This window comes from Hoplias malabaricus, chromosome Y (genome assembly GCF_029633855.1).
Source record: "Hoplias malabaricus isolate fHopMal1 chromosome Y, fHopMal1.hap1, whole genome shotgun sequence".
In the NCBI taxonomy this organism is placed as follows: domain Eukaryota; kingdom Metazoa; phylum Chordata; class Actinopteri; order Characiformes; family Erythrinidae; genus Hoplias; species Hoplias malabaricus.
In genome coordinates, this window is record NC_089820.1 from 54928143 (window position 1) to 54942093 (window position 13951).

The 13951-nt window shown below is 44.3% G+C and overlaps 1 protein-coding gene across 1 annotated transcript in view; it reads left to right on the forward strand.

Annotated features, from left to right (window-relative positions):
- Positions 1 to 13439, forward strand: part of LOC136678464 (transcription factor 12-like) — a 44473-nt gene extending 31034 nt beyond the window's left edge. Inside the window, exons 4-5 of the mRNA XM_066656517.1 lie at positions 2257 to 2333; positions 13329 to 13439. Of these exons, the coding sequence (XP_066512614.1) occupies positions 2257 to 2333; positions 13329 to 13439 (188 nt within the window). The remainder of the gene's footprint in view (positions 1 to 2256; positions 2334 to 13328) is intronic.
- The last annotated feature ends 512 nt before the right edge of the window (positions 13440 to 13951 follow it).

Below are 13951 nucleotides of genomic sequence, written 5' to 3' on the forward strand. Positions count from 1 at the left end.
GTTCTCTCTGTCTTTTCTCTTTCTGTCTCTCTCGTTCTGTCTGTTCTGTCTCTCACTCTTGTTCTCTCTGTCTCTCTCGTTCTCTCTCTCTGTTCCGCTTTCATTCTCTGTCTTTCTATCTCTCTGTCTCACTCTCATTCTCTCTCTCTGTCAGTCTCTCTCATTCTCTCTCTGTCTCTCCCTTCCTCCCCATCTCTCACTTGCTGTTTTCCCCCTTAACACTTGTTTTCTCTTGCTGTTTTCTCCATCTCTAATGGTCTCTATGCTTTTCTGTTGTGTTCTCTTTCTCTCTCTCTCTCTCTCTCTCTCTCTCTGTGTATCAGATCTTTTAAAAGGACTTTTGGATGGGGGTGAACAAGAGATCAGTTTGTTTAACTGATGAATGTTATATATATATATTAAAATAAAGTAATGTAAAAGTGTCTCTCTGTCTCTCTCAGTCTCACTCAGTCTCACTCAGTCTCTCTTTCTCCTTTATCCTTCTCTCTTTATCACTTGGACTTGCTCTTTCCTAGAGTCGTGTTCTCTGTCTCTTGCCCTCTCTTTCTCTCACAGGGTCCTGTTCTCTGTCTCTGTCTCCTTCCCTCTCAGCCGCTGTGGCCATGCAGCGCAGGGCTGTTTACAGCCTGTAAGGCTTTGCATATCGTTAAGAAAATGTTAGCCCTCCGTTTATCAGTTCTTTATTGTTATTTCTGTAATCTCCGCTCCGCTCCGGTGCAGGGGACTACCACGCGCTTCACAATTGGTTTTCCTCAGTTTTGATATGTTTTTGTGTGGTGACACAGGGTGGAATCAAATGAAGAGCATTGTGCTGTGGTGAAATTACTGAGATGGATTATCAATAACTCGGAGATATTGATGTTTTTTTTTTTCTTGCAATTTTGCGGCTTGTACATGAGCCCGTGGAATGGAATGCTGTTACCTGCAAAACAATATTGGCTCAAACAGCGCAAAGACCTAAGAATTCATATATCTTTACCCAACAGCAGTGACAAAATGCAATTTTGAGGAGAACTAGATATTGTATTTGTTCATCACATACCAGATGTTGAATCTATTCAATTGTCACCCTTTATTTATTTATAATTTCTGTTCGTGTTTTCGGCGGCTGTCTTTGAGAGCGGCATAAAATATGAGCTTCATCAGGTTTCAGTGCTCAGCTGTTTTGATGAGGTTGAGCTATACATCACTGCCAGATCTCGCCGTGGCCCAGTCGCTCCGGCGAGGACGGCAGCGCTCCGGCGAGCCTAGCGACATGTTTCCGAGCGTGATTTATGTAAAGCAAAATAAATGACGCAGTGCGAATTGGCAAACGGCGTGTAGAGCCCAGCTCTTGAATGGAAGTAGAATGGATTAGTCACTCGACTCTCCGCTCTTTCTTCCTGTCCTCTGCCAGCAGATCGTCGCCGCGCTCTCCCGCTCGGTCCGAACGCTCGCCTTTCACTGCACTTCAATAGCCGCTCATTCACACCATTGTTGTTTTTTGTTTTGTGTGTTTTAAATATATATCATTTTTCTTCTTTTACACTGCCACGCTCGAGTCAGGGGTGAGCGAAACACAAAACAAGAAAACAGTGACGCAGTGTGGGTCTGGATCGTTTTATTTGGAGGTTTGAATGGACAGAACCCAGTGGTAGTACATAGTGAAACGGATATGAACGTGACGAGTGAATTAGCGAAAATATATCCGTCGAAACAGGAGGAAATCTACCATTTTTTGGTAAAAAACTAATCCCAAAACAAATGACAGCAAGTCGTTTGTGCAGTTACTATACACTGGATGTTTTTGTTTATAGTCTGTGAGGAAACTGAAGAGACTTCCAAATTCTTGTGTGTTATTGATTTAATCAAATTTGCATATTAACTATAAACTACGACGGAGTTTTAGGGCCACAGCGGTGAAAAAAAAAAAACAAGATTCCGAGATTAAAGTCAGAATTCCGAGAAAAAAACTCGGAATAATTTGCTGCTTATTAAATGACTTTAATCTCGGAATCTTTTTTTTTTTTTTTTTTTTTTTTAACGCTGTGGCTCTAAAACTCGTAATAAACAGTGTGTGGTTAAATACGATAAATACGTTCCTTCAATTCTAGGCTCAGATTCTTCATTTTGGTCCCTAGATTTACTGGCTCTGTGTGTGTGTGTGTGTGTGTGTGTGTGTGTGTGTGTGTGTGTGTGTGTGTAAAATGAGTGTGAGTGTGTCGTACAGTAGAGTGGAGCTGGTTTGATGGAGTTGTGTATTTGCTCTGTTGACAGGTATAGATGAGCGGGCAGGCGAGACGTCCTGGGCCCCAGGTGGCCAGTCCAGCCCTTCGTATGACGAGTCCTCCAGGGTAAGACTGGTCTCTCTCTCTCTCTCTCTCTCTCTCTCTCTCTCTCTCTCTTTATAACTTCTCAGAATGCAGCAAAAATAGAGGATATCTTTTAAAATAATTCAGATCATAATGGAATAGCCTTCATTAGCGTAGCATGCATTTTTATTCCCATACATTAATGTATGAACACGTATGAATAGAAATGCAAACACTGTGGAGCGTGTAAAATTATGATGATTGATATCATTGGTGGTAGATATGAAATCTCAAATAAATAAATAAATAAATAAATAAAAATAACAACCGATTACATTTTCAAGGCTTGGAAATGCAGCTCTGTAATTGGAATGGAATCACGGATGCATTTCAGATTTGTGATAAGGTGAAATTTTCATGCATGCAAATGGAGTCGTCCTGGGCACGAAGCCTCGGCTCTGGGCCTTATTCCATTTCTCTTTCTCTCGCTCTCTCTCACACACACACACACACACACAACACAGCAGTGTGTGAAGATCTCTCTGTTTCTCTATTTGTTTGTTTGTCTTTTACACATTGGTTTGTTCTGTGTGCCCTGTATGAATTTCATTTAATGTCAATCTCCTGTCACTTCCCATCAGAAATCAGTCAAATGTCAGCGGCTCTCCTGCCACGCTGCCTTGTTTATTTTCCAGTGTCCTTCCCCAATGCACATCTACAGGCTATGGCTCCAGCGTCTGCCTGATTTGAATTATAAGTTGGAGAAGCTTGAGATATCTTTGCTCTAGGTGCATATAAATCAGCGTTCCTGACATTGCGAGTGGCGGGCATCAGTGAGCAGACAGCTGTTCTGTTCGTACACCTCTTTCTCTGTCTGTCTCTCTCTCTTTCTCACTCATATACACTCATAGAAACACTTGTGTTTTTTATAGCGTCAGCGTGAGAGGTCATACATGTCAGTCACCCAGAGGAAACCCATGCAGACACAGGGAGAACACACCACACTCCTCACAGACAGTCACCCGGAGGAAACTCACGCAGACACAGAGAGAACACACCACACTCCTCACAGACAGTCACCTGGAGGAAACCCACGCAGACAGAGGGAGAACACACCACACTCCTCACAGACAGTCACCTGGAGGAAACCCACGCAGACACAGAGAGAACACACCACACTCCTCACAGACAGTCACCCGGAGGAAACCCACACAGACACAGAGAGAACACACCACACTCCTCACAGACAGTCACCCGGAGGAAACCCACGCGGACACAGGGAGAACACACCACACTCCTCACAGACAGTCACCCGGAGGAAACCCACGCAGACACAGGGAGAACACACCACACTCCTCACAGACAGTCACCCGGAGGAAACCCACGCAGACACAGGGAGAACACACCACAGTCGAACCCACAACCTCCAGGTCCCTGGAGCTGTGTGACTGTGACGTTAACCTGCTGCGCCGCTGTGCCGCCTTTGTTGAGGATTTTGTTCAATGTGAATTTCAATAAAAAATTTTCTGCTTTATTCATAAGTAGTTATCGATAATAAAATAGAACATAAGGATTGCATACATGTCTAGATATATCTCAAATCTAATCCCCAACATAACCACAACCTTAATAAGAGTAACACGAAGGGAAGGCTTCTGTTTAAATAAACAACACAGATTTTATAAAAAGCTTTAAATCAGTTCTGGTGAATTTGCTGGGGCTCCTGGCGCTAGCCCTGTTTCTCCTCTTTAGGTCGAGACGATATTGCACTGAAAACGTATGAAAGCAAACAGACAACAGTTAACAGCATTAATGTGTGTTTACTGTGTGCATCAGCTTCAGATGCATTAATATGATCATTTATCATCATTGTCTGCGCATCTGACCTTGAATAATCAATATAATTTCTCTACTATTGCAAACAAAGGAAACAAACAGCCCCCCCCCCCCTGAAAACCCCCCACCGCTAGTGTCCAGAGGTGAAAAAGACTGCGTGTGGCGGACAGACTGACGGAGAGAAAAACCACATACCTACCACAGGCTGTGGTGTTTCCAGCCTGTCAAACACTCACTTTCAGCCCAAAGAATGGGGAGATTCCCTCTAATCCCCAGCTCAGGCTGAACCCTGCTCATGCCCTTCCATTCGTCCATTCATCAACCCCTGCGTCCACACAAACAGCCTGCCTTTAGTCTTTGTGTTTATGCTTTGTGTTTGACGATCTCTTTGGCCACGTTCCACCGCGTTCAGGTTCTTTCACTGGGCCTCGGCCCAATAAACTATGTGCTGAGTGCACAGTTGCAGCTGGAATCTTAAGTTTCAATTTAGGAATGCAGCAGTCCCACATTTTATTTTCCTGTGTGGATTCATGGGCCTTACCTCCGGGCAGATGCAGAGTAAAGACCTGAGGATGATACTTATTCCATAAAATGTTTATATAAACCTGTAACTGTTACGTAATGATGTCATGCAGTCTCACGTAATACGGCGTACAGTCATTACGTGAGTCATTTAGGCACGGCGATAGGTGCGGTGGAAATTTGCTTCAAAGAATCAAAGAAATTGCTCCAAAAAAGAGTGACTTCAGTCGTGTGGAAAAAATATCAATATTCTATATATATATATTTTTTTTTACCTTGGTAAGTTATTATATTTAGTTGTTGAGGATTTTCATTCATTCGTTCATTCATTGTCTAAAACCGCTTATCCAATGCAACACACTAAACTACTCACAGTCACCCGGAGGAAACCCACACAGACACAGGGAGAACACACCACACTCCTCACAGACAGTCACCCGGAGGAAACCCACTCAGACACAGAGAGAACCCACCACACTCCTCACAGAAAGTCACCCGGAGGAAACCCACGCGGACACAGAGAGAACACACCACACTCCTCACAGAAAGTCACCCGGAGGAAACCCACGCAGACACAAGGAGAACACACCACGCTCCTCACAGACAGTCACCCGGAGGAAACCCACGCAGACACAGGGAGAACACACCACACTCCTCACAGACATTCACCCGGAGGAAACCCACGCGGACACAGAGAGAACCCACCACACTCCTCACAGACAGTCACCCGGAGGAAACCCACGCGGACACAGAGAGAACACACCACACTCCTCACAGAAAGTCACCCGGAGGAAACCCACGCAGACACAAGGAGAACACACCACGCTCCTCACAGACAGTCACCCGGAGGAAACCCACGCAGACACAGGGAGAACACACCACACTCCTCACAGACATTCACCCGGAGGAAACCCATGCAGACACAGGGAGAACACACCACACTCCTCACAGACATTCACCCGGAGGAAACCCACGCAGACACAGAGAGAACACACCACGCTCCTCACAGACATTCACCCGGAGGAAACCCACGCAGACACAGGGAGAACACACCACGCTCTTATTTAAAAGTTAATAAAAGTTACAGTTGTTTACAAAATAAACAAAGGCTTTCACATTTATTTGTTGTTCCTTCTGAATGTGTTAAATAGTTAGATTTGTATGAAAATATATTGTTATATATAATAATTTAAATAAGAAATTAAATATATGATTCATTGAATATAATTAATGTTAATATGACATTTTTGTTGCAATAGTGCGTTCTTGAAATTAATAAAACTATTTTTCAGTGTTTTTTCATATCGTCAAGAATTGTCGTTATCGCCAAAATTCCCTGAAATATCGTGATATTATTTTAGGGTCATATCGCCCACCCCTACTGTCCAGTGTGTGTTCCTGCCTTGCGCCTGTCGGATAGGCTCTGAACCAACCACGACACTGAACACAACAAAGCCCTAACAGGCAGTGTGTATATCCAGCTATAGAGCTTGTAGCCGTTGTAGCCCAGAATGAGATATATACGATACAGGGTAGAGCTACCAGTCAATCACTAGGTGCTTTTTATTAAAACAAGAGTGTTTTATTTGAATTTGAGTGTATTGAATTGGAGCATGTTGATTTGTAGTTGAATGTACGTTATATTAACTTTATTCAGTGGCACTTTGAGTGTGGTAGAGACTGTGGGTCATGTATTGTTATGCTGTTTGTGTTAGTGAGTCTTTTATCAGTAATCAGTTTCTGACCACAGTGCTGCTATTGGCTGGGCATTGTTGGGGCGGACCATGATGCAGTGACTGGTAGTCCAGAGGTAATCCCATGGTGGTCATATATCTTTGATAGAGGTGGTGGTATCAGGGGCTATAATCAGCAACTGTAAAACTACATTGCAGTAAGTGTTTGATAAAATTGTCAAAGACTGTAGGCCCAGGGCAGAGGTTTTTCTAATAAACAGCCATCTCTTTGTGTTCCCTGGTCAGATTGGAGTAGAATAAGAGCCAGAACGCCTTCTGAAATTTCACTATGGGAATGTTCATTTCTCTAAGTGTTAGAAGAAATTGCAGAAAGCAGTTTTTTTGCGCTGTAGAAGCTGTTATGCTCCTGTGGTTTCTTCGTGGAACGCTATCGCAGATATCAACCACAGACGCTCAGTAGCAGACAGCGAATTCCCCGCAGTCTGCAGCGCTTGTTTCAATCTTATCAGCATCTTCATGTGTCACAGCACTTGTGTGGAGGTTTACCAGCATCTCTAATCTCTCATCAGATAAAGGAATACATTTAGCGGCTGTTTATTTACTGATTTTTTGGGCATGCAAAATTAGACGCCTAACTTCAGTTGAATTGTTTAAATGAGGGTGGCCAGATCACAGGTTTCCATCTTGTTTTCAAGGCCACATTTTGGCCGCTAAATATTTAAATTCTTTGTTTCTACGTTATGAAGATTTGCCTCTGTACTCTGTTTCTTTTTTCTCTTCTTCCCCTTCTTCTTCTTCTTCTCTCCCAGTCCCTGTCAGTCTCCTTTACCTTTTCCTAATTTTCTCCCACATTCTTGCATATTTTTCTCTTTCGTAATATTTCTCCATTCTTTTCTTCTCTATTTCTCTCTTCCTTTTTTCTTTCCACCCTGCTACACCCCGTCTGTCTCTCCTTCCCTGCTTCTCTCACCCTTTCTGTGTGTATCTGTGATTAGCGGGCTATGAACACACTCCAGCCCCCATGTACTGACCTTGGCTCAGAGCCAGGTCCTGTTTCCCGGGCAGCCGTTGCCGGGGGGGGGGGATTGCGCCTGTCAGGCCGGTCCGAGACTGCAATCCCACAATGACTTGCCCCTGTCCGTCACACCCCTATCATCTGTCCCCTAGGTTTGCTCCCTCACCTGGACGGGAAAAGGGTTTAAACACGGGCACACTCGGCCCTTTGGTGACGCAACATCATCTTTTTTCAGCAAAATATTAAAGTTCGTAATTCATGAAATCGGGAAAAGCACATTTCAAATGCAACAGCTTTCAGCCACGGTGCTGTACAATAAAAACAAATGTTTAAAAACCCAGCAAAGATCGGAAGCGTACATGAAAACAAATGAAAATATTAAAATAAATGTATAAATAAAAACTAAACAGATAAAAAGGTTATTACAGCAAGACAAATTAAAATATACAATCAAATAAACTAAATAAAATAACCCAACACTGATGACTGAAAGCTTGGTCTTTTAAATAGACACAAAAACTTGAGTCAAATAATCGTTTTTTTAAGTTTTAAAAAATAATTTTTAATTATTTATTACTTTAAACCTTTAAACCTCGACCGAGAGTGAGGGATATCCAGGAGCATTAGGATGGGGACCGTGGAGCAGGTCTGAAATATAGATAGGAGCCAGGCCATAGAAAGCTTTAAATACAAACAGTAACACTTTAAAATCAACTCTGTGTTTCACTGCTAACCAGTGCAGTGACCCATGTCCAGGGGTAATTCCCTCCCGTTTTCTTGGTACCAGTCAGGAACATAGCAGCTGCATTTTGGGGGCAGCTACAATCAAGACAAGCTCAACGGACAGATTCCTAAGTTCAGAGAGTTGCAATAATCAATACGAGAGGAGATGAAAGCTCCAGAACTACTGTTTCCAGGTCTTTAAAAGACTAGAAGCTTTTACGCTTTGCTATACTCTCACACCACTGTTAATTTGCTTTTAAAAATTAAGATCAGAATCATAAATAATACCCAGGTCATTAGCTATAGTTCTGACTGAATGAGGATTTTCAAAGATATCTGTTTAGTCTTGGTTTAATTTAAGAAAGTACTTGAACACTCATCACTCTGTATCTTTCAAACAGTTATAAATGAAGCGTAGAGAACGGTTTTCTCCTGGTTTAAAAGGAAGATAAAAAGCTGTGGAGCAGGTGGTGTCACAGTCACACAGCTCCAGGGGCCTGGAGGTTGTGGGTTCGATTCCCGCTCCGGGTGACTGTCTGTGAGGAGTGTGGTGTGTTCTCCCTGTGTCTGCGTGGGTTTCCTCCGGGTGACTGTCTGTGTGGTGTGTTCTCCCTGTGTCTGTGTGGGTTTCCTCCGTGTGACTGTCTGTGAGGAGTGTGGTGTGTTCTCCCTGTGTCTGCGTGGGTTTCCTCCGGGTGACTGTCTGTGAGGAGTGTGGTGTGTTCTCCCTGTGTCTGCGTGGGTTTCCTCCGGGTGACTGTCTGTGAGGAGTGTGGTGTGTTCTCTCTGTGTCTGCGTGATTTCCTCCGGGTGACTGTCTGTGAGGAGTGTGGTGTGTTCTCTCTGTGTCTGGGTGGGTTTGCTCTGTGTGACTGTCTGTGTGGAGTGTAGTGTGTTCTCCCTGTCTTTGTGTGGGTGTCCTCCGGGTGACTGTCTGTGAGGGGTGTGGTGTGTTCTCTCTGTGTCTGTGTGGGTTTCCTCCGGGTGACTGTCTGTGAGGAGTGTGGTGTGTTCTGTCTGTGTTTGTGTGGGTGTCCTCCGGGTGACTGTCTGTGAGGGGTGTGGTGTGTTCTCTCTGTGTCTGTGTGGGTTTCCTCCGGGTGACTGTCTGTGAGGGGTGTGGTGTGTTCTCTCTGTGTCTGTGTGGGTTTCCTCCGGGTGACTGTCTGTGAGGGGTGTGGTGTGTTCTCTCTGTGTTTGTGTGGGTTTCCTCCGGGTGACTGTCTGTGAGGGGTGTGGTGTGTTCTCTCTGTGTTTGTGTGGGTTTCCTCCGGGTGACTGTCTGTGAGGAGTGTGGTGTGTTCTCTCTGTGTCTGCGTGGGTTTCCTCCTCTTTATGGAAGTGAATTATATCTAATCTCTTCAGAAATATCTTTTAATGAACTAATCAGTGGTAGGTAGAGTTTCATTGACGTTATATGCTTTAAATATTATTAGCGTTTCATGCTTCTTATTGTCAGAAACGATGTAAAACTATGCAAAGCAGTCTGAACTGTGCATAAATTCATAGAAATCTGTGGTATTTCTCTTGAAGCAGTAGTTTGACAGTCATTTATCCCACAGTAAGTGGGGCCCTTTAACCTGCAATGACAGTATAAGCAGCACAGTGCACAGTGTGTTTAGAGATGATGAACCAGGGGTGATTGATGATCTAATGGTCCCAGAGGAGCACACACACACACACCCTCCCCCACCCTGCCTCATCTCTCTCTCTCACTCTTCCTTACTTCGCCCCATCCCTCCATTCCTTCCCCTCTGCTCCGCTTGTCCTTTTCCAACTCTCTGGCAGCTGTCAGCACCAGGTCACACACAGCAAGGAAGCAGGACTATGTCTCTGATGGCTAAAGATCGGGGAGTGGTTCATTTGAGTGTGTTTTGTTTTGTTTTTTTGTCTCTTTACTAATGTCCAGCTTTAGTCATAATTTATGGTGATTGTTTTCACAGTTGATTAAATATTAAAATGGACTTTAAAAGTAGGTGATGTAAATAAATGCAAAATAAACACGGTGGGTTCTTTCTGGACGTGTGCATGTGTGTGTATTGTAAGTACAGTAGTGTGTAGTTTGCATGTTGACAGGTTTGTAGCAGCACTCAGGAAACATGGGTTTGTTGTCAGTGCAGTTTCAGTATCATCCGCACACCTCAGCTCTCTCCACAGTGTTGTACAAGTCAACAGAAAGACTCCAGAACATTGCGTTAGCACCTCACACTGATTTGTAGTGTTTGGAAGCTTGTTTTTTAACTGCCAGAGTCCCAGTGCCATCTCTCCAGGGTCGACGTTATTAGCGAAGCAGTTCATGTCGTGATTAACACGGACGGTGGCCTGGCAGCAACATAACAGGAGAAGCATTTCAGATTGATTCTACGAGGAACAACACTCCCACCGCCTTTGAATTCTCACCACCGTCATCATCATAATCATCATTAAAAACTGGTTAATAATATCTCGCATGTGTTTGTTTTTCTTTTTTTTTCCCTTTCTCTCCTTCTCTCCCAGTTTGACCATGGAGGATAGGAATTGTTGGGAGAGGTAAAGCCTTTAGAAATGAGAAGCAGCAGCTGCTCTGGGCTCCAGAGGGAGTTAATGTAGTTTGGGGGACACATCTGACTGCAGCGGCAGGCGGATTTTTACAGGCCTCGGGATTAGAACAGCTACAGAGTCTCTTTTATGGCAGGGAACCCGGAGTTTTAAAGGACCATACTGTGACCGATATTTAGACCTAAGCCCCAGAAGCTGATAACGGTCATGAAAGGGCAGTGTTTAGCCTCAGAAGAAAGGAAAGGGAAGGGTGTTTTTTTGGCGGCTAGACACCTTTGCTGGATAAACCGCTTGCTCACAGGTCTGCAATATGTAAACATGATTTTACCAGTTAAAATTGTGTAGGATTTGCTAATATTGCTAATAATAATATATAGAAATGCCTATATATAGACTTTATAGGGTTTGTATAATGAATTGTACAGCATTTTCATGTCTGTAAGAACAAACAGCTCAGTGTGGTACGGTGTGAATATGAAATTTGGTTTTATTAAGCAGTAGGACGTCTTGGAGCCGTGCAGAAGTGTTTCCCTGAAGTGATTTTGTTCTCCAAATGTGAATGAAGATACATTTAATTGTGTAAAACCTAACTAAGACAATGCAACGCAGCTGACAATGGCCATCAATCACAGTCCTAGCCAGAACAACACAATGACAGAGAGAAAAAACAGGACGGTCCAAATTAAGTGGCTGTGTTGTCATAAAAATAAAAATAACAAAGCAAAAAAAAAAAATGAAGGTTATTACGTTAAACCCAAATGTTGCCTAGCAACTGCTTTTTGCTCTGGGAGGCTGATGTAGCACCTGGAAGGTTGGAGCTGAGAGTGACACTGATCCCATCCGCCACATCCTCACTGTAAACACACAGCTTCTTTTCTTTACAATGCTTCGGAGTTGTTAAGTGGAGCTAGTAAACACTCATAATCGGATGTCAGCCTAAAGACGTCGGTTTGATTTAGAAATCTGGTCACACTTTACTTCGGAAGCTCCCGTATGGCTTGCGTACACGTGCTTAAATCGTTAACACACTACGTGGTGAAATTCAGTTTAACGTTAAGTGTGCGTTTTAGTTAGGATTAGGTTTCATGTTTGGCTTTGATGTTCACGGATCTATGTGCATGTAAATTCAAGCAGTTTCCCACTTTCCCAAGATGCAGATGATTGGCCGAGACGCGTTGGGCATCTGCAGTTTGCTGTTTGACTTTAACACTGGAGTTACGAGGCTAATGTAATAGTCTGTGGCTCCCTAATAATAGATTTGATTGATGTTTAGCCTCTTTATAGCTTGCAGCTTATATGACTGTCTGTGAGGAGTGTGGTGTGTTCTCCCTGTGTCTGCGTGGGTTTCCTCCGGGTGACTGTCTGTGAGGAGTGTGGTGTGTTCTCCCTGTGTCTGCGTGGGTTTCCTCCGGGTGACTGTCTGTGAGGAGTGTGGTGTGTTCTCCCTGTGTCTGCGTGGGTTTCCTCCGGGTGACTGTCTGTGAGGAGTGTGGTGTGTTCTCCCTGTGTCTGCGTGGGTTTCCTCCGGGTGACTGTCTGTGAGGAGTGTGGTGTGTTCTCCGTGTCTGCGTGGGTTTCCTCCGGGTGACTGTCTGTGAGGAGTGTGGTGTGTTCTCCCTGTGTCTGCGTGGGTTTCCTCCGGGTGACTGTCTGTGAGGAGTGTGGTGTGTTCTCCCTGTGTCTGCGTGGGTTTCCTCCGGGTGACTGTCTGTGCGGAATGTGGTGTGTTCTCTCTGTGTCGGCGTGGGTTTACTCCGGGTGAGTGTCTGTGAGGAATGTGGTGTGTTCTCCCTGTGTCTGCGTGGGTTTCCTCCGGGTGACTGTCTGTGAGGAGTGTTGTGTGTTCTCCCTGTGTCTGCGTGGGTTTCCTCCGGGTGACTGTCTGTGAGGAGTGTGGTGTGTTCTCCCTGTGTCTGCGTGGGTTTCCTCCGGGTGCTACAGTTTCCTCCCACAGTCCAAAAACACACGTTGGTAGGTGGATTGGCGACTCAAAAGTGTCCGTAGGTGCGAGTGTGTGACTGTGTGTGTGTTGCCCTGTGAAGGACTGGCGCCCCCTCCAGGGTGTATTCCCACCTTGCGCCCAATGATTCCAGGTAGGCTTTGGACCCACCGCGACCCTGAACTGGATAAGCGTTACAGATAATGAATGAATGAATGAATGAATGATTCATCTGCATTGGTGTACCATGACATTTACATATTATTATATTATCTTTAACAGGGATTTAAATATCAGAAAGGTTTTGTCAAATTCACTCAGCTGTGAGTTCTGGTTTTAAGTTGAGGTTAAACTGAATGTTTTTATTAAAAATAAATAAATAAATACATAAGTTCGACCATCCAACTTTGTTGCTGGAAAGCTGTAGTTGTAATACGTAATATTTAATTAGCAATCATTTGCAAATTGCTCTGATGAAACCTTTTGAACTTAATTTATGTCCCATTACGTTTGTGGTTACGGCCTAATAACCCTGAGGTGCACACACACACCGCCTTTTCTCCTGGGAACTCTTCGCTCCCTTTTATGCATCAAAGGTTTTTTAAAAAAGTGTTTCTTAACAACGGGAGTTAAGGAAAAATTGATCGTTGGAGGGGACAGTTGACCAGTCGTGCTCCCCGTTTCTGCTTCAGTAATTAGAGGAGTGTCATAGCACTCAATTAGCAGAGCTGGCTAATAATGTTCTTAATGCTGTGATCTCTTTCCCCCAGGGTTTCGCAGACAGCCCTCATTATGGTGATCACTTGAGTGACAGTCGATTAGTGCCCCATGAAGGATTGTCCCCGACACCTTTCATGAGCGCCAGCATACTGGGTGAGTAGCCAAGGTGATTCTCACTCTGTAGCTCCTGAGAGAAAAGGAGACGTTTTGATTTATCTGCACTTCATATGCGCAGTGACGTAATGCTGCGTAGGGTATTGTCGTGGTTACGTTAAATGTGTTCGGTGTTGTCTATAAAATGGTACATTTCTGGTAAATGTTCACTACTGGGTGAGGTCAACTTGTGAAGCATATGATCATTATTTAATGCAAATAAATATCGCAATATTTAAATTAGTCAGAATCGTCCAACCGTAATAAAGGGTAATTGTAAAGTGCAGCCCCCAATCACCCCCTCCCCAACACCACCCCCACCCCGCCCACTCTCTTTCTCTCTTGACCCCCCACCCACCCTCTTTCCTGTGGTGCCTGTTCTCAGAAGTTGAACCCCACCCCCTTCAGGGTGGAAGTCACGCCATCAGTACAGTTTTCCATCACAAAAGACTGTCTTCTAGCCATCATCAGAAAAGCCAGCGGCTGCTTCCACGAGTGAAGGGGAAAGGTGGGGGAGGGC